The sequence below is a fragment of the Lampris incognitus genome, chromosome 1 (assembly GCF_029633865.1).
Source record: "Lampris incognitus isolate fLamInc1 chromosome 1, fLamInc1.hap2, whole genome shotgun sequence".
NCBI lineage: Eukaryota > Metazoa > Chordata > Actinopteri > Lampriformes > Lampridae > Lampris > Lampris incognitus.
The window spans coordinates 154,221,405-154,242,733 of NC_079211.1; the positions used below are offsets into that span (position 1 = coordinate 154,221,405).

Consider the following 21,329-nt stretch of genomic DNA (forward strand, 5'->3'; position numbering starts at 1 on the left):
GACGTCTGGGGCTCGATGACGACAGCAGCCTCCCGCGGCGAGCAACTGACGTCACTCTCAGGATCCAGGAGGGTCACGGCACCAATGTAACGGGGGCAGTCCTATGCTGTTCTTTGCTGGTCAGCCTGCTGCACGCCCGTCACTTCCATCATCAGCTCTGCGTTGTGTTCTATTTTCGGTGGGGTCCCAGATGTTGTGGGGGGCCCTCAGTCTCTCATCATCATCATCATCATCATGATCAAGGAAGGAGGGGGGACACACAGGACTCTATTTGGCTCACCTTGCCATTTATTTTGGTTTCAAACCCTTCGACAAACGTCCAGTCCTCCAGCGGGAGCGGTGTTTCTTACGGACGTGGGGGTCAAAGTTCAACCACTGCCCGGACTTCACTCGTGTGCGTTAGAAGGAGAAACCGTCCACGGGACTCCGATGTAAGAAAGGATAAACAAGTATTTTATCCCACAACTTGCAGTATCTTCTTACAGGGATACTCAAGGTTACGTTCTCCTCAACCAGCAAAACTGTCCTACGGTAAGAAACACGCGTGGCTCGGCTCGATCGCTGCTTGAGACTCCTCCCACAAAACAAAAATGGCCTCTCCCGCGTTCCCTCTTCCGTGTACCCATAAGACCTCTCTCTTAAAGCGACAGTACACGTATACGGTCGTTGTAAAACACATAAAAGTAAATAATGACATAAAATAAAATGTAGTAAACACAAATAACAGCACACAGACAGGATTTGGTGATATTTCATACTCAAACAAAATAAAATAAAAACATTAATTTTAACCTGGTTACAGTAGCATAGTTTCCGCGGGCACCTTGCTTGCCAACAGTACCGGTGGCGGTCGTTGGTAACCTTGGTCTCAACCGATCCGTATGGAAATCTGATATATGATCCGCATATTTGATTTGGCAAGATTGAGATGGCTTAGCAAGATTGAGATGGCTTGGACATGTGTGGAGGAGAGATGCTGAGTATATTGGGAGAAGGATGCTGAATATGGAGCTGCCAGGGAAGAGGAGAAGAGGAAGGCCAAAGAGGAGGTTTATGGATGTGGTGAGGGAAGACATGCAGGTGGCTGGTGTGACAGAGGAAGACGCAGAAGACAGGAAGAAATGGAAACGGATGATCCGCTGTGGTGACCCCTAACGGGAGCAGCCGAAAGTAGTAGTAGATATTTGATTTGGCAAAGATTTTACGCCGGATGCCCTTCCCGACGCAACCCTCCCCATTTATCCCGGCTTGGGACCGGCACTAAGGATGCACTGGCTTGTGCATCCTCAGTGGCTGGGTTACAAGAGTAACAGGAATAACAGAGAGAAGACTTTGATTTGTTTTCTTCTGCCAATCTACTGCGCCACAATCCGTGCCAGTAGGTGGCGGTAATGCAGCTATAAACTGGTTTGCGCCGCTATTAAATCTCAAAGACGAGGGAGAAAAGCGACCATACGATGGCCGTTGTACTGTTGTTGTGCGGAGTTTAAACGTGGAGAAGGTAGGTTATCTTCTTTCTCTCTCTCTCTCTCTCTCTCTCTCTCTCTCTCTCTCTCTCTCTCTCTCTCTCTGTCTCTGTAAGGGTTACGGTCACTTCTGTTAAAGAAGACCACTAAAAGGGTACACTGATGTTCTGGTTTTGGTATGAAGTTGGACATCTGAATCCGTAGTTAAGCTGCCTCGCAAATTGTTCGCTAACTTCTAAGTGGGTATGTGACAGTACATAATCTACAATAGAGCAGTATAAAGTGGTACACAGTTAGCTTGCTAAACCGAGAAGCCAACCGAGAAGCTAACCGAGACGCTAACCGAGAAGCTAAACCGAGACGCTAACCGAGACGCTAACCGAGAAGCTAACCGAGAAGCTAACCGAGGGTAACTGGTGGAAGCGCCAAGGACTCTGCTGTTAACGTAGCTTACTGTTGTGTGACTCCTCTTTGTTGTTTTACTCGTGTTTCTTATCTTGTACTGCGGTTTTATTTCTTGCCTTGTTTTATGTGGTTTGCCCAGGTCTGTGTTTTATTACTTTTAACTTGTTTTATCTGTATTTTTGTTGTTTTGTTGTTTCCTTTGTTTTTAATGTAAAGCAATTTGAGCTGCATTGTACGTATGAAAGGTGCTATACAAATAAAGTGTATTATTATTATTATTACAGGTTAGAGAGTGTGAACACAGGGCTAACTATAAAAGATGGACAGCGGAATTGCATCTGGCAGTGATGAGGGCTGTCTCTCCAGAATGGCCCTCAATGACAACAAAGCTGGAATGGAGGGACTTGACAGGGACAAGATCAACAAGATCATTATGGAGTCATCGAAGGTAGAGACTAATATACAGTTCTTCACGTTGCGTGGAGCAGTGCAGTAACTTCTTGCACAAATTCACCCTGGTGCAGTGGTGTGTCACACAACCCTGTAGACCGCAGATCTAAAAACGACAGAGACGTGAACCACTGGCTTGACTAACCAGTGAGTCTTTACAAAGTTAAAGGGTGTGTTGGCAAGCATAGATCATATTTACTGGACCATAGAAAATGTGTGGCATTTTTAATAGAAATTACATTTTCTGTGTAGTCTTGTGTGAATGCCTGATGGTCCCCAGGTTAACGCCTACATTTGAACAATCCAGAAAAGACTCATCCTTTCTCATGTGCTGTGTCGTCAGTCTCTGTCTTCTTATTCTTGCTCCTGCAGGGTTCCAGATTCTATGAAAACGAACTGAAGAAAGACCGTCAGGTAAACCAGCGCATTGAGAGGATGATGCAACAGAAGGCACAGATTACTGAGCAGCAGTTGAGGAAAGCACAAACACAGGTAAAAAAAAAGAAGGTTTTAAACAACCATTCAGTTGAGGTTGGCTTTAGGTGTTTTATGAGATCACTTGCAAACACTTAGGGGAACATAAAGTGAGTTTGGTGGCCTTGAATAAATAAGCTACAATCCCTTTCAAACATCATCTAAGTTGATCCTGGACTTTTTGTTGAGGCATTTAACTCATAATCTCTCTGAAGGTGGACAAACTGGCCTTTGAGCTGGAGAGGAGTCGTGATTTAAGCCGTGTGATTGTACATGTGGACATGGATGCTTTCTATGCTGCTGTTGAGATGAGGGACTGCCCTGAACTTAAGGACAAACCAATGGCTGTAGGATCCATGAGTATGCTAGTGAGTCAAAACATTACCTGGCAGATTTATGCAAAATCATTGCAAATCATTAGATGTTCTCTTCAGTGAAACGTTCAAAATTAAAAAGTCAGTTGATATTTATCATATCCCAGAAGTTGCTCATTCTGTTTATTAACACAGGCATAACTTTTCTTAACAACCAATTTCTTTGTGTAATTTCTAACTGAATATATTCATTATTCAATTGTTTACACCCGTGTTTTAACAGTCAACATCTAACTACCATGCAAGGAAGTTTGGGGTTCGAGCTGCCATGCCAGGGTTCATTGCGAAGAAACTCTGTCCTGCTTTGGTCATTGTTCCACCCAACTTTGAAAAGTACAGAGCTATTAGTGATGAGGTGAGAGTATCAAAACAGCAAAGCGGCACAGAAATGCACAAACATAGACACATGGACACTAAAACGAAGCAAACGTAAAACACATGATATATGTAATTGCTGTTGCTTGTAAAATTGAAAGTTCCAGGGCGGCACAGTAGCTTAGTTATTAAAACTGTTGCCTCACAGTAGCAGGTCCCTGATTTTACTCTGGCTCATCTGTTAGGTCTTTGCATGTTCTCTCTGTGTTTGCAATGGGGGGGTTTCTCCCTGCAGTTTGCATGCTCTAAATTATCCGGAGGTGTGAATGGTATTTGAGTGACTCTGAGTGTGGGCAATGGGATGGACTGATGACCTGTCTTGTGTGTCTCCTCGCCATCTGTCCAATGCGTGCCTTGAGAGACGTCAGCCCCCTACAACCTTGAATTGGATTACATGGGTATAAATGATAAAGGAAGGATAGTTTCTCCCAATTACCAGGACTCTACCATGTTGTGATGGCAAACAGAGGTACATGAGAATTCTAGATATTTGTAAACCATTGCCTAGTTCGTGTTTTGACACAATCTATTTTTACATTTTGATACACTTTTTTTTACAAGAATTACATTATTATTATAAAAGTTAACGATTGCTCAAATATTTATACAACATTTAAAAAACATTTTCCATCCATCCATTATCTGAACCGCCTATCCTGCTCTCAGGGTCGCAGGATGCTGGAGCCTATCCCAGCAGTCATTGGGCGGCAGGCGGGGAGACACCCTGGACAGGCTGCCAGGCCATCACAGCCCCCCCCCCCGACACACACACACACACACACACACACACACACACACACACATTCACACCTAGGGACAATTTAGTACGGCCAATTCACCTGACCTACATGTCTTTGGACTGTGGGAGGAAAGTGGAGCCCCTGGAGGAAACCCACGCAGACACGGGGAGAACATGCAAACTCCACACAGAGGACAACCCGGGATGACCCACCAAGGTTGGACTACCCAGGGGCTCGACCCCAGGACCTTCTTGCTGTGAGGCGACCGCGCTAACCATGACGCCACCGTGCTGCCCTAAATAAATAACATGTTATTAGAAATAAACATGCACACCTGCATTTGTATCAGTTAAATCCTAACTCACTCATTACAATGATTTAAGAATTAACACCATGTAATTGGCCACCTTACACGTGGTACTGGTGAACACAGCGACAAGATTTTTTTCTATATTATGTATCTCCAAATGACACACACAGAAAGCCTATGAACACAAGTAAAGCTTGTGTTATTCTGATGAGCTCAGAGTGCAGGGCAGACTGAAATGTTGGCACCCCGGAGCAATTTTAGGTTCAGTGGGTTCAAAAATAGAGAAAAATGCACCACTCACCCAGTAACAGACTTAGCTGAGGTGCTGGAGCTAAAAAAATCAGACTGAATGAAGAAAGCATCTGCATACTCTTGAAAAGATTCTTACACATTTAAGTGTGCAGATGGTCTTTTCATTCAGGTTCAGTGAGTTGCTCAACTGCACTTAATCAGTAATGGCAGGTGGTAGCTTGTAGTCGTATATGCAAGTGCCAGCCTAGCAAAGAATTGTGGAATTGGTAGTTTCTTTCTTTTCGTTGGCATCTCTGAGGCACCGATGGTGAAGTCTGTAGATGTAAATGCCGCTGTACCGACGGCAGACGAAGTAGTAATTTTTTTTCCTCTTGCCTGTCTGTTTGGTGTCAGGACTGCAAACCCACAGTCTTTATACATAGGTCTGGGTTTCTACCTTTAGGTTTTACTGCTGCCCGATTTATGAAAGCAATAAGCCACCCAAGGGTATGTTTTGAAGTGGGTGTAGTACTGCTCAGAGATCTGAAGTGCTTTTAAACAAACATTAGATCATAACATTCTTACCTCCCTATGTTAGATACAGGAGATCTTTGCAGACTATGACCCCAACTTTCAGCCACTGAGCCTGGATGAGGCATATCTGGATTTCACAGACCACTTGGAACAGAGAAGGAGTTGGCCGGAATCGTTGCGCACGCATCACCTATACACCAACAGCTCTGGAGCGGGTAAGATGTAGTTGCACTGCAGAGTGATTTATGTGTTATGTTATGTTTGATATTATCCTTTTCTTCTAGATAACTGAAGGGTTTGTTTCATAAACTATACATTAAAACAGCATTAAGTTATAATTTAGATATTTACAGTGGGGGCGTCCGGGTGGTGTGGTGGTGTATTCCGTTGCCTACCAACATGGGGCTTGCCGGTTCGAATTCCTGTGTTGCCTCCGGCTTGGTCAGACGTCCCTGCAGATACGATTGGCTTTATCTGAGGGTGGGAAGCCGGATGTGGGTATGTGTCCTGGTCACTGCATTAGTGCCTCCTCTGGTAGGTCGGGGCGCCTGTTCGGAGGGGAGGGGGAACTGGGGGGAATAGCATGATCCTCCCCCATGCTACGTCCCCCTGGTGAAACTCCTCACTGTCAGGTGAAAAGAAGTGGCTGGTGACTCCACATGTATCGGGGGAGGCATGTGGTAGTCTGCACCCCTCCCCCGGGTCGGCAGACGGGGTGGAGCAGTGACTGAGACAGCTCGGAGAATGGGGTAATTGGCCAAATGCAACTGGGGAGAAAAAGGGGGGGGCATTAACAGTGAATAAAAGGCCTCCCTATAATTTGAAATGATTGCTCATACTGCTTTTAGTTTTGCTCAACACTGTGGTCTTGTTTTCCCTAACCAGAGGTAGGCTTTACTTTCACTTTCAGCTCATTGTTTGCATTATCCGGCTCAAGCATGGCACCGCTCTGCTCAGTTTTAAAATCATGCTCACAATTCAGAAGTTGTCGAACACTTCATCTCCTCTCTGTGAGCTTCACCCTAGACCATGTTCTCAGCTTAGGAATTGTGCAAGCAGTTTATCCACGGTTTTATAGGAGGGAGAGGGAGGGGCCATATTGGGGCCAGGTCAGTTAATAATGAGCTGAAAGTGAAGGTGAAGCCTGTCTCTGGTTTAGGAAAACTGTTGACTGTGGTCTTGATTCTCAGTGCCGTGGCAGTACAGGGAGTCATTGGATTCACTGTTGATAACAAAAATATCACTTAATTCAGCTTTAAGTAATGCTTCCTACTGTTGGACTTAACATTGTTCACTTGTAACCCACCATCAGGTTAACGGTAAATATTCCTACCTTCCTGTGTCATGCGGTACTAGTTGCATACACTAGAAATTCTGTCTTTTTGCCGTTTGTTTTATGCATTACTTGTGAAGACAAGTATGTGAGAGAGAAAACAAATGGTTTACCGGGTTTAATATCAACGCTATAAAAACAATGAAGAATAAGAAAATTATTGAAGAATTATTACTTTAATCTGTTGCTCTTCTAGAGGTTTCTTCCATTTTTTTTCCTGATGTGGTTTTTCTTGTGGAATTTTTCCTCATTCAGGTCTGGGGTCCAAGGACAGAGGGTGTTATGTATTGTATATTTGTACTGATTGTAAAGCTCTTGGGGACTACTTTGTGATTTTGAGCTATACAAATAAACTTGACTTACTGTCTGTCTCCGTTATCTGTCATGTATTTTCACTTTTCGAATGACATGGCCAGCATAAGGTTAAATACATACGTGTGTTGTCCTCCCCCTTTGTACAAATCCCTTTTACCCTCACCTATCACTCTGTCTTCACTTACTATGGCTCTCCGCCTCTTTGTTCAAAACCTGTCTCACTTTGTATGTGAAGGTGAAGCACAAACTGAGCTCCCCCAGGGGACAACAAGGGAGGCTGAAGACCTTTCTCCAGTTCTGTTTGAGGACAGCCCCAGCAGCTCTCCCTGGCTGTTGGGCTCCAAAGGATCAGATGTGGCTGGGGGGTTGGAAGTGTTTGGAACCTCTGCAGAGGAAGCTGTGAGAGAGATGCGCTTCCGCATCGAGCAGAAGACGATGCTGACTGCCAGTGCAGGCAAGGCGGGATGGGTGAGGGTCGGGTAAGGGGCATTCATGCTTGGATACTTATTTCAGGTGTGCTATGTTCACACCTAGTTTTTGCTGCGGGGGCTTCTGAGCTTTGCTGTAAGAAAATGATAAAATGTGCACAGAGGTAGAGTAGTTGAGTCCCCATGTCCTCTGAAACCATGTGGACTGTCATTGTTTATAAGATCAAAATCCCTCCAGAGACCAGCAGAATTCTGTCTCCTGTGTCTCCTCCCCTCTCTGTCTCCCTTGCTACCCTTGTCTTGTATTGATAAAGAATAAAATACAAAAAAAACTACTGTAGCCAATATAATTTTTTTTCAATTCTCATGAATATTGAATGTCTGCAGAATATTTCCTGAACATTTTGCTTTTATGTATGACTAAGCTTATGAATGTGCTTTAACAGCCGTTAGTTTACAGAAACTGTTCCCTGTTCTAGGCATTGCTCCAAATATGAGGCTTGCCAAAGTGTGCAGTGACAAGAACAAGCCCAACGGCCAGTACAGACTTCCCTCCGACAGAGAGGCAGTCATGGACTTCACCCAGAATCTACCAGTTCGCAAAGTACGAGACACATTGCTCCAACTAAAACATAAAGAGCCTTCAGGTCTTGTCAGTGAATAACTGCAGAAATGTAAATGGGAATGTAGATGTGAGAGGTGAGGGTAGTGCCCTGAGGATGTGAGTAAGCGCTCATGTTCTGGGCTACTCAGTCTCCACAAATAAAAATAGTGAAACTGTCTTCTGTTCTTTTCTCAGGTGTCTGGCATAGGGAAAGTGAGCGAGAAGATGCTCAGTGCGTTGGGTATCTGCAGCTGTGCCCATCTTGGCCAGGAGATGGCGCTGCTGTCCTTGTTGGTCTCTGAGACAGCATGGCATCACTTTATGCACATTTCTCTGGGTTTAGGCGCCACACACATAGAAAGGTGCTCAACTACATGTTGCATCACTCAGTTAGTGAGACTTAGCCATTCAAAATGTTATGAAATTGGTGCGAGGGAGCGTTTATTTTCTCTTATGCAGCAACTGTGACAAACCACAAGAGATCAGTTCCATCCAGAGATCTAGGCAATGCTGTGAAAATGTTCATATGAGACCTTTCTTGATATTTTAAAACAAGTGCATTTATATTCTTTATGTTCTATATGTAGTACGCTCTGTATTTATCGATGTTTTTTATGCAGGGATGGTGAAAGAAAAAGTATGAGCACAGAAAGGTATAGTCTTCATCATAATATAAGAGAAAGGAATGCGTTTTCTTCTTAATTGCTCCAAATTACACAATTGTGCACTAATTTTCTTTTATGCTGTTGCGTTCTCACATGGCTCCCCTACACCCGTGTCCTGTACAGGACATTTAGGGAGTTGAGTGCAGTTGAGGAGCAGTTGTCTTTATGCAGACAGCTGTGTGAAGACCTCGCCAAGGACATGAAGAAAGAAGGACTGAAGGTACAGAACATTACAGTGGCTTATTTTACTGCTCAGCTGTTCCACACAATCATGGCTGGTTACAGTTAAAACACACTCACACCATACCCCCCCCCCCCCCCCCGTGAATGTGTAGTGTGTTGTAAATATGGTACTGGCTAACGTAATTCAACATTATGGGCTTTACTTCTGTGCGGGTGCAGAGCCAGCAGAGGTGCAAATGCAGGCTAATTGGCAGTTCCTTGACCCCAAGGTTTTTTTTCCCCTGCCTGCATCTGTTTAGTAATTTTGTGGCTCGAAAGGAACTCACCTTAGCAGAGATGGGTGTGGTGGCACAGCTGGGGGAATGTTAATGCAGATCTGCTGGTGTAATACAATTTTGGTGTCAATTTCAGCTTGAAATTGCACTTACGCCAGCTCAGACCACTTCTAACCGCAAATGCAGGGGCATTGAGCTATTTTCATTCGGCAGTCTAAGCCTAAGCACACTGGAACATTTTACACCAATGAAATAAATCGTTAAACCAATTGCAGCATAATTGAACAGAACATTTTGAATAGCTAAAACGAAAAAAAAACATGTGGCTTTTGAATTTGATGTGAATCAAAGAATTTGCGCTCATCATGACGCATGGAAAATGCAGCCTAACACGACAAAGTAAATGTCTGTCTGGTCCAGACAGAAGTATCCACCACTATAAACTGTCTATAGCCTGACCTCTGGAATATTTTTCTGTCATAATCTATAGGGAAAGAAAGTACTGCTGCCGGATTTCATTCATCCAAGTTAATCAGTGTAGAGCAGTTCCTACAGACTCCCCTGTTCATCCATCTTGAAAACGACTACGCTGCACCGTGGCACATTTAAAGAGATGGAGAGGAGCTGATTTCATTGACTAAGTCGAAGCCTGCCCCAACTCCACCTGTTTAAAATATATTCATTCTGGGTGTCCGGGTAGCATAGCAGTCTAGTCCGTTGCTTACCAACACGGGGAACGCCAGTTTGAATCCCCGTGTTACCTCTGACTTGGTTGGGCGTCCCAGGGAAGCCGGATGTGGGTATGTGTCCTGGTTGCTACACTAGCACCTCCTCTGGTTGGTCAGGGCGCCGGTTCCGGGGAGAGAGGAAACTGGGGGGAATAGCGTGATCCTCCCACGTGCTACATCCCCCTGGTGAAACTCCTCACTGTCAGGTGAAAAAAAGTGGCTGGTGACTCCACATGTATCGGAGAAGACATGTGGTAGTCTGCAGCCCTCCCCAGATTGGCAGAGGGGAGTGGAGCAGTGACCGGGACGGCTGGGAAGACACAGCTGGGGAGAAAAAAAGGGGGGAAATATAATATTATATACACTACCGTTCAAAAGTTTGGGATCACATTGAAATGTCCATATTTTTGAAGGAAAAGCACTGTACTTTTCAATGAAGATAACTTTAAACTAGTCTTAACTTTAAAGAAATACACTCTATACATTGCTAATGTGGTAAATGACTATTCTAGCTGCAAATGTCTGGTTTTTGGTGCAATATCTACATAGGTGTATAGAGGCCCATTTCAAGCAACTATCACTCCAGTGTTCTAATGGTACAATGTGTTTGCTCATTGGCTCAGAAGGCTAATTGATGATTAGAAAACCCTTGTGCAATCATGTTCACACATCTGAAAACAGTTTAGCTCGTTACAGAAGCTACAAAACTGACCTTCCTTTGAGCAGATTGAGTTTCTGGAGCATCACATTTGTGGGGTCAATTAAACGCTCAAAATGGCCAGAAAAAGAGAACTTTCATCTGAAACTCGACAGTCTATTCTTGTTCTTAGAAATGAAGGCTATTCCATGCGAGAAATTGCTAAGAAATTGAAGATTTCCTACACCGGTGTGTACTACTCCCTTCAGAGGACAGCACAAACAGGCTCTAACCAGAGTAGAAAAAGAAGTGGGAGGCCGCGTTGCACAACTGAGCAAGAAGATAAGTACATTAGAGTCTCTAGTTTGAGAAACAGACGCCTCACAGGTCCCCAACTGGCATCTTCATTAAATAGTACCCGCAAAACACCAGTGTCAACATCTACAGTGAAGAGGTGGCTGCGGGATTCTGGGCTTCAGGGCAGAGTGGCAAAGAAAAAGCCATATCTGAGACTGACCAATAAAAGAAAAAGATTAAGATGGGCAAAAGAACACAGACATTGGACGGAGGAAGACTGGAAAAAAGTGTTGTGGACGGATGAATCCAAGTTTGAGGTGTTTGGATCACAAAGAAGAACGTTTGTGAGACGCAGAACAAATGAAAAGATGCTGGAAGAATGCCTGACGCCATCTGTTAAGCATGGTGGAGGTAATGTGATGGTCTGGGGTTGCTTTGGTGCTGGTAAGGTGGGAGATTTGTACAGGGTAAAAGGGATTCTGAATAAGGAAGGCTATCACTCCATTTTGCAACGCCATGCCATACCCAGTGGACAGCGCTTGATTGGAGCCAATTTCATCCTACAACAGGACAGTGACCCTAAACACACCTCCAAATTGTGCAAGAACTATTTAGAGCAGAAGCAGGCAGCTGGTATTCTATCGGTAATGGAGTGGCCAGCGCAGTCACCAGATCTGAACCCCATTGAGCTGTTGTGGGAGCAGCTTGACCGTATGGTACGCAAGAAGTGCCCATCCAACCAATCCAACTTGTGGGAGCTGCTTCTGGAAGCGTGGGGTGCAATTTCTCCAGATTACCTCAACAAATTAACAGCTAGAATGCCAAAGGTCTGCAATGCTGTAATTGCTGCAAATGGAGGATTCTTTGACGAAAGCAAAGTTTGATGTAAAAAAAATCTTATTTCAAATACAAATCATTATTTCTAACCTTGTCAATGTCTTGACTCTATTTTCTATTCATCTCACAACATATGGTGGTGAATAAGTGTGACTTTTCATGGAAAACACAAAATTGTTTGGGTGATCCCAAACTTTTGAACGGTAGTGTATATATACACTCACCGGCCACTTTATTAGGCACACCTGTCCAACTGCTCGTTAACGCAAATTTCTAATCAGCCAATCACATGGCAGCAACTCAATGCATTTAGGCATGTAGACACAGTCAAGATGACCCGCTGCAGTTCAAACCGAGCATCAGAATGGGGAAGAAAGGTGATTTAAGTGACTTTGAACGTGGCATGGTTGTTGGTGCCAGACGGGCTGGTCTGAGTATTTCAGAAACTGCTGATCTACTGGGATTTTCACGCACAACCATCTCTAGGGTTTACAGAGAATGGTCCAAAAAAGAGAAAATATCCAGTGAGCGGCAGTTCTGTGGGCGAAAATGCCTTGTTGATGCCAGAGGTCAGAGGAGAATGGCCAGACTGGTTCGAGCTGATAGAAAGGCAACAGTAACTCAAATAACCACTAATTACAACCGAGGTATGCAGAAGAGCATCTCTGAACGCACAACACGTCGAACCTTGAGGCAGATGGGCTACAGCAGCAGAAGACCACACCGGGTGCCACTCCTGTCAGCTAAGAACAGGAGACTGAGGCTACAATTCGCACAGGCTCACCAAAATTGGACAATAGAAGATTGGAAAAACGTTGCCTGGTCTGATGAGTCTCGATTTCTGCTGCGACATTCGGATGGTAGGGTCAGAATTTGGCGTCAACAACATGAAAGCATGGATCCATCCTGCCTTGTATCAACCGTTCAGTCTGGTGGTGGTGGTGTAATGGTGTGGGGGATATTTTCTTGGCACACTTTGGGCCCCTTAGTACCAATTGAGCATCGTGTCAACGCCACAGCCTACCTGAGTATTGTTGCTGACCATGTCCATCCCTTTATGACCACAGTGTTCCCATCTTCTGATGGCTACTTCCAGCAGGATAACGCGCCATGTCATAAAGCTCGAATCATCTCAGACTGGTTTCTTGAACATGACAATGAGTTCACTGTACTCAAATGGCCTCCACAGTCACCAGATCTCAATCCAATAGAGCACCTTTGGGATGTGGTGGACCGGGAGATTCGCATCATGGATGTGCAGCCGACAAATCTGCAGCAACTGCGTGATGCTATCATGTCAATATGGACCAAACTCTCTGAGGAATGTTTCCAGTACCTTGTTGAATCTATGCCACGAAGGATTCAGGCAGTTCTGAAGGCAAAAGGGGGTCCAACCCAGTACTAGCAAGGTGTACCTAATAAAGTGGCCAGTGAGTGTATATATTTATATACGTATATATATTCATTCATCCTAATCCAACCTCTCTATCAACTGTGCGATCCTGTGGCAGGGCTGCGCTGGTCAACAAATGACCAAAAATATATTTGCCACAGCTGTTCTTGTCTGTGCTTGTGGCCAGTTTCATGAAAATAGAGCCCTTTGATTTACAAAGACTTTGTGAACTTGTGTAACGTTACCTTTGCTTACATCAGCTTTCGGCGGGTTTATTCCCTAGTCACAGCTGAAGTTTGTACAGTGGCTTTGAGCAGTCATCATGAGACTGGGTTGTGCATCGGAGTGCCAAGAGATTGCTTCACCTTTGCTATTTGTTTTCTTGGGGGTGAGACAAAGAAGTTAGAAAGGGTATTTGAGCAGAAAAGGATGATACTGCAATGATGGATTAAGGAAAGGGGTTGTTATTGGTTTGTTGAATTCACAAATGCTATTTTTGGCCTTCCTAGAATTGCTTTGTCTCCAGGCAGAATCTCATACAATTACCTCAAGCTGTTTGTTCCTCTCGCAGTCAGTGGAGAGAAGACTGCATGGTTTGGCTTGGCCATCACCTCTCTGGCTGGGTCCTGATGTGTCCTTGATAGCTGAAGGAAATGAAGGGCCATTAAGGAGACAGCAGGGGACTACTGTCAGCCTTGGAGATGTCTGCCTAGGAGATGATTACATTACTGGCAGAGCGCTTTGTGACTGGCTCCTCACCAAAATGCACGACAAATCAATCGGAAATATGAGTTGTCACAGTTAAATGTCTATATTCTATTTATGGTCCTCCCATAAGTGTGTGTGTGTGTGTGTGTGTGTGTGATAACCATTGATTATTTCTGCGAATAAGTTTGTCAAGTAGCCACGTTGATTTTAGAGTTTATGTTATGGAAAGAAATGTTCTTTCCCACTTTCTTATAGTTGTATGAATTCTTTCTCCCATTGTTTCTCTTTTACACTCCTCAAGGGTAAAACAATAACACTGAAGCTGAAGAATGTGAATTTTGAGGTGAAGAACAGAGGATCGACGCTGCCATGTGCTGTTGCTACGGTGGAGGAGATCTTTGCTGTCGCTAAGGAACTACTGAAAACTGAAATAGAAAATGTCAGTCCACAGCTGCTCAGACTGAGGCTCATGGGTAATTGGACTGCTGATTATGACTAACATATTTATTGGAGTAATAACTTCCCCTGATGACTTTTATTTTGATAATGGATTTTTTTTTCAAAATAAGGACTCACACTCTGCATGCTCGAATAATTTGTAGTTACTTATGCTATCACTTTTACATTCTGATGTGCCTCTGTTTTCAATTTTGTGTTTGTAGGGGTTCGAATCTCTAATTTTGTCAGCTCAGATGACAAGAAGCCTTTACAGAAGAGCATCGTGAGCTTCCTTCAGCAAGGTAGAACAGAGGGTTCTGGTGGCCTTTCCCATGGCTTCCCCCAAAAGTCTGGGAAAGAGGATCCCATCTATCTGTCCACTCAGAGCCAGTCCTCTTCTTGCTTTCCCCTGGCCCAGCCACAGCACCAGAAGAATAGACAGGATGGAGTGCCCTGGTTTGCTAGGCAGATGGAATTAGAGGTGGATAGGATTGGTGAACAACAGCAACAGTCTTTTTTCCGTAGGGCCCATGCCCAAAGATTGCAACTCCAGACTTTGAACACATACATAAAAGAGGAAAACCACAAGAATTGTTCCTCTGGGATTATGGCCTTTGGCACCCACACTCAAAACAGCAAGGAATCGCCAACACATTGTCAACAGAGTAACGTTTTGGTCTCAAGTAGAACATCAGCTGTCCCTCACACAACAGATGTCACTGTCTTCCCCATAGAATCCAATGCATCCACTTCAGGCTGGGTTACCACAGTCTCAGAAAGCCTCGTGTGTCCCGTGTGTTTTAGAGAAGTGGAGACCACCGACCTGAATATCTTCAACCAACACATAGACCAGTGTCTCAGCTGTGCCTGTATAAAGCCAAACCAAGATACTGACTCCGATTCAGATTTGGAACTAGAGCAAGTCCAAAACAAACGGGACAAGATGGATCCTAAGGGGGAGAGGGAAAACCAAAATAAAGGCTCCCATGTGATTGAAATGTCTGAGCAATTGCATAGAATGCCATACTCAAATCTAAGTACCGAAAAAAATACAAATATAAATCTCTGTGACACCTCAGATCCTTCACCAGACCATCACAACTTGAAAAATTATGAAGTTCACTCTTTTCCAAGGGTATCTTTAACACACAAAGGCAGCACTGGAGGAGTGAGCTTAAAGCAGCCCGAGATGTGTCATGATCACAAAGAGTCAGCCCTCATCTGCCCAGTGTGTCAGGTGACCCAGGATACTAATGACCTCACCATTTTCAACCATCATGTTGACCTCTGTCTGAACCAGCAAGTGCTGCTTGAGCTAGAAGGACAGCCATCCACTACGGGCCAACCTTCAGTTACTGTTAGGAAAAGTAAGGTCAGAGGTGAGTGTGATAAACCTGCAAATAGAAACCCCATGCTTTGCACTGGGATGAATCGTACATCGTTTTGTCTCTGCTCTTTATGGGGATGCCTGTTTAATTTACATTATTCACCACATTTATTTCATGGAAATTTGGTTGTTTGGATCAATACCGGCGCCCCAGTGGCTCACCTGGTAGAGCGCGTACCACATAAGGCTGAGTCCTTACCACAGTGGCCTGGGTTCGAATCCGGCTCAGGCCCTTTAGGAGCAGCATGGTGGCGCAGTGGTTAGCACGGTCACCTCACAGCAAGAAGGTCCTGGGCTCGAACCCCGGGGTAGTCCAACCTTGGGGGGTCATCCCAGGTCGTCCTTTGTGTGGAGTTTGCATGTTCTCCCAGTGTCTGCGTGGGTTTCCTCCGGGGGCTCTGGTTTCCTCCCACAGTCAAGACATGTAGGTCAGGTGAATCAGCTGTACTAAATTGTCCCTTGGTGTGAATGTGTGGGCCCTGTGATGGACCTTTGGCTTGTTCAGGCTGTCTCCCCACCTACCGCCCAATGACTGCTGGGATAGGCACCAGCATCCCATGACCCCAGTTGGGATAAGCAGCTTGGATAATGGAATGGACCACATTTATTTATGATCTGAGAATATTTTCATTACGATTGAATTAATCTGTAATTCAGAAATCCTCCAGTTTGACTTGTAAAGTCTGTGGGGGTAAATAAATTGTGGGTGTAAACGGATGGGTGCATGTGCCCTATGACCTTGTTATTCACCGACAGTGGCATTGTGTGGGATGTGTGTGTTGATTCTCATGGGTAGTAGACATCTCCTTTCACCCAGTGAGGCTTCTGTTGCTCTGCTCTCAGAAATGGCTAAATCAAGCATCGACTTTGTGTCGATGCAGTTGCCCACTGGGAACCGGGGTTTGCGCCTCGGTCTCAACAGATCCGAATATGGCCAGACTCGATGAAGCATCAACATTTGGCAATGCTGTCTTCGGGGGGTCGGCTTGTGTTCGTCACATGAATGCGTCTGTGGGTGTGTCGGAAAAAGCAGTGGTTTGGCCTGGATTCACCTTGTCATGGAAGTGGCGAGGCGTCTCCTTCGAGATTGCCGGCCGGAGAGACGCAGTTGGTGAATGCATGCAGTACGAGGGTGGGTGTTTGAACTAAAATAGGGATCGATTGCCCACTAAATTGGGAGAAAAAGGGAAAAATCAGAAATAAATTTAAAAAAGACATGGCTAATGCACTTTCTTACCTATTCACTGTCCACAATAGAGTGTGTTTCCATCCCAGGCTCTTCTTAGCAGCCTGCCTCACAAATGACTCCTTTCATGTCTGTGACGAAGTGATCCAGTTGTCCCTCCTAGATAGTTGTCATTTTGTGTCAGGGAGGAGATTTAGCAGGGATTTTTTTTCTCAACAAGTGTCCATTTCTGTTCACAGAGGGAGACCAGCTTTTGCTGAGGCCAGTAAACAAAGGCAAAAGTAAAAGGTGAGTTTGTTGAGTTATAATTGATGGTGATACAGAAATACAGGTTGTTGCATCACATGAGGTCAGAGTAGACATTTGCATTTGTGTCTGCATACTCTGTTCAGGGAAAATGGCATACATTTCATTAACAGTTTTTAATAAAAAAAAAAAAGAAGAGGGATAAATGGATATATTCTCTTTTGAAGTGTATTTTTCTTTGTGTTCTAGGCAGAATTCACCTTCCTCTCCACCTTCTAAGAGGGCTAAAGGTCTTGGCCAGCTAGTTACTATCGACAAGTTTTTCCGTTGAGTAGAAAGTCTGATATCTTCTAAAAAGGCTTAGAAAATGCTCTAAATGAGATGGAGATGCACCACCAGAGGTCACAGCCACAAAGGTAAATGGTGAAAAAAGAAAAGTCTCTTTTGCAAAGAGGTCAGAGAAGCAAAAAAAAAGGGGCATTTTATTAAATGGAAAGAAGGTTAACACTGCTTAATGTGCGCTTCAAAAGTAAATACTGACTGTAGGGCCAAGAGTCAAGTCAAGTCCATTTTATTTGTATAGCCCACTAATATCTGCTCATTTATGTTTTGTTATGCTCGTTATCCAGATTTGCTAGCTCTTTGGCTAGCTGGATAGTAGAGACACAACTGAGCCCTGCTAGGCTGAGAGGCGGTAGAGCAGAGGCATTGTGACCACATGGTATTGTACCTGCTAGCATAGCAGTATTGTTTACTGCTACATTTACCTGTGTTGGTCATTGATAAGCCTTTGCAGTCCTGTTTGGGGACAATTATAATCTAAAATGGCCCTACAGTACAAAAAATTGTTAATTGTATTAAAATTACAAAACTGTTGAAACACAAGAAAACAAAAAATATTGGCAAATGTCAAGCAAGGACATGTACCTCAGTTTTGTCATCATGGTTTGTTAGGGTAATGGGGGAAGTTGTTCTTCAATCATTCATTGAAGGACAACTTCAAAGAATGATAATCCTATATTATTTAATGCCAAAAAATACAAAAGATCCATTTCTTTGTATTTTTATATCAAAATCCAATCACGTTTTCTTACTGTAAAACAAAATATAACGTGTGCTTACGTTGGCTTGAACCAACCAATGACATCATGACATCCGCCCGCCAATCAATCTTCAGCTTTTAGCGGCACCGAGCTCAGATTCATTAGTTAGCTAGCTAGCAACATGCCCGCTTTTCAAACGTTCAAATCCAATTCCTCCTGAAATTACGTCACGATATGGACATCAAAATTTCCAAATGCCATTTCAGCTGGGCTTAAACCCTTCATTACAAACCAGTTTAGTCTCTTTTCCATTTCAGCTGGGCTTAAACCCCTCATTATAAACCAGTTTAGTCTCTTTTCCATTTCAGCTGGGCTTAAACCCTTCATTACAAACTAGTTTAGTCTCTTTTCCATTTCAGCTGGGCTTAAACCCTTCATTACAAATCAATTTTGTCTCTTTTCCGTTCAGCTGGGTTTAAACCCTTCATTACAAACCAGTTTAGTCTCTTTTCCGTTTCAGCTGGGTTTAAATCCTTCATTACAAACCAGTTTAGTCTCTTTTCTGCTTCAGCTGGGCTTAAACCCTTCATTACTAACCAGTTTAGTCTCTTTTCTGCTTCAGCCGGGCTTAAACCCTTCATTTCAAACCAATTTAGTCTCTCTTCCGCTTCAGCTCGGTTTAAACCCTTCATTACAAACCAGTTTAGTCTCTTTTCCATTTCAGCTAGGCTTAAACCCTTCATTATAAACCAGTTTAGTCTCTTTTCCATTTCAGCTGGGCTTAAACCCTTCATTACAAACTAGTTTAGTCTCTTTTCCATTTCAGCTGGGCTTAAACCCTTCATTACAAACCAATTTTGTCTCTTTTCCGTTCAGCTGGGTTTAAACCCTTCATTACAAACCAGTTTAGTCTCTTTTCCGTTCAGCTGGGTTTAAACCCTTCATTACAAACCAGTTTAGTCTCTTTTCCGCTTCAGCTGGGTTTAAACCCTTCATCACAAACCAGTTTAGTCTCTTTTCCCGCTTCAGCCGGGCTTAAACCCTTCATCACAAACTAGTTTAGTCTCTTTTCCATTTCAGCTAGGCTTAAACCCTTCATTACAAACCAGTTTAGCTCTTTTCCACTTCAGCTGGGCTTAAAACCTTCATTCCAAATCAGTTTAGCTCTTTTCCACTTCAGCTGGGCTTAAACCCTTCATTACAAACCAGTTTAGTCGCTTTTCCATTTCAGCTGGGTTTAAACCCTTCATTACACACCAGTTTAGTCTCTTTTCCGTACAGCTGGGCTTAAACCCTTCATCACAAACCAGTTTAGTCTCTTTTCCGTTCAGCTGGGCTTAAATCCTTCATCACAAACTAGTTTAGTCTCTTTTCCATTTCAGCTAGGCTTAAACCCTTCATTACAAACCAGTTTAGTCTCTTTTCCGCTTCAGCCGGGCTTAAACCCTTCATTACAAACCAATTTAGTCTCTTTTCCGCTTCAGCTGGGTTTAAACCCTTCATTACAAATCAGTTTAGTCTCTTTTCCATTTCAGCTGGGCTTAAACCCTTCATTACAAACCAGTTTAGTCTCTTTTCCATTTCAGCTGGGCTTAAACCCTTCATTACAAACCAGTTTAGTCTCTTTTCCATTTCAGCCGGGCTTAACCCCTTCATTACAAACCAGTTTAGTCTCTTTTCCATTTCAGCTGGGCTTAAACCCTTCATACAAACCAGTTTAGTCTCTTTTCCGCTTCAGCCGGGCTTAAACCCTTCATTACAAACCAATTTAGTTTCTTTTCCGCTTCAGCTGGGTTTAAACCCTTCATTACAAACCAGTATAGTGTCTTTTCTGCTTCAGCTAGGCTTAAACCCTTCATTACAAACCAGTTTAGCTCTTTTCCGCTTCAGCTGGGCTTAAACCCTTCATTACAAACCAGTTTAGCTCTTTTCCATTTCAGCTAGGCTTAAACCCTTCATTACAAACCAGTTTAGTCTCTTTTCTACTTCAGCCGGGCTTAAACCCTTCATTACAAACCAGTTTAGTCTGTTTTACGCGTCAGCTAGGCTTAAACCCTTCATTACAAACCAGTTTAGTCTCTTTTCCACTTCAGCTGGGTTTAAACCCTTCATTCCAAACCAGTTTAGCTCTTTTCCACTTCAGCTGGGCTTAAACCCTTCATTCCAAATCAGTTTAGCTCTTTTCTGCTTCAGCTGGGCTTAAACCCTTCATTACAAACCCGTTTAGTCTCTTTTCCATTTTAGCTGGGTTTAAACCCTTCATTACAAACCAGTTTAGTCTCTTTTCCGTACAGCTGGGCTTAAACCCTTCATCACAAACCAGTTTAGTCTCTTTTCCGTTCAGCTGGGCTTAAACCCTTCATCACAAACTAGTTTAGTCTATTTTCCCGCTTCAGCCGGGCTTAAACCCTTCATCATAAACTAGTTTAGTCTCTTTTCCATTTCAGCTAGGCTTAAACCCTTCATTACAAACCAGTTTAGTCTCTTTTACGCGTCAGCTGGGCTTAAACCCTTCATTACAAACCAGTTTAGTCTCTTTTCCGCTTCAGCTGGGTTTAAACCCTTCATTACAAACCAGTTTAGCTCTTTTCCACTTCAGCTGGGCTTAAACCCTTCATTACAAACCAGTTTAGTCTCTTTTCCATTTCAGCCGGGCTTAAACCCTTCATTACAAGCCAGTTTAGTCTCTTTTCCGCTCAGCTGGGTTTAAACCCTTCATTACAAACCAGTTTAGTCTCTTTTCCGCTTCAGCTGGGCTTAAACCCTTCATTACAAACCAGTTTAGTTTCTTTTCTGCTTCAGCTGGGTTTAAACCCTTCATCACAAACCAGTTTAGTCTCTTTTCCGCTTCAGCCGGGCTTCAACGCTTCATCACAAACTAGTTTAGTCTCTTTTCCATTTCAGCTAGGCTTAAACCCTTCATTACAAACCAGTTTAGTCTCTTTTCCGTTTCAGCTGGGTTTAAATCCTTCATTACAAACCAGTTTAGTCTCTTTTCTGCTTCAGCTGGGCTTAAACCCTTCATTACTAACCAGTTTAGTCTCTTTTCTGCTTCAGCTGGGTTTAAACCCTTCATTACTAACCAGTTTAGTCTCTTTTCTGCTTCAGCCGGGCTTAAACCCTTCATTTCAAACCAATTTAGTCTCTCTTCCGCTTCAGCTCGGTTTAAACCCTCCATTACAACCAGTTTAGTCTCTTTTCCATTTCAGCTAGGTTTAAACCCTTCATTATAAACCAGTTTAGTCTCTTTTCCATTTCAGCTGGGCT

The 21,329-nt window shown here is 43.7% G+C and overlaps 1 protein-coding gene across 1 annotated transcript; it reads left to right on the top strand.

The window, feature by feature from the left end:
* The first annotated feature begins 1,582 nt into the window (after positions 1 to 1,582).
* On the top strand, positions 1,583 to 17,350 carry polk (polymerase (DNA directed) kappa). The gene is made up of 15 exons (XM_056280480.1): positions 1,583 to 1,709; positions 2,156 to 2,319; positions 2,694 to 2,813; positions 3,011 to 3,163; positions 3,393 to 3,524; positions 5,424 to 5,574; positions 7,243 to 7,461; positions 7,915 to 8,039; positions 8,235 to 8,401; positions 8,660 to 8,692; positions 8,828 to 8,924; positions 14,064 to 14,235; positions 14,425 to 15,579; positions 17,013 to 17,061; positions 17,269 to 17,350. The coding sequence occupies exons 2-15, from the start codon at positions 2,191 to 2,193 to the stop codon at positions 17,348 to 17,350; spliced, it is 2,784 nt and encodes a 927-aa protein (XP_056136455.1). The 5' UTR covers positions 1,583 to 1,709; positions 2,156 to 2,190.
* Positions 17,351 to 21,329: the final 3,979 nt, after the last annotated feature.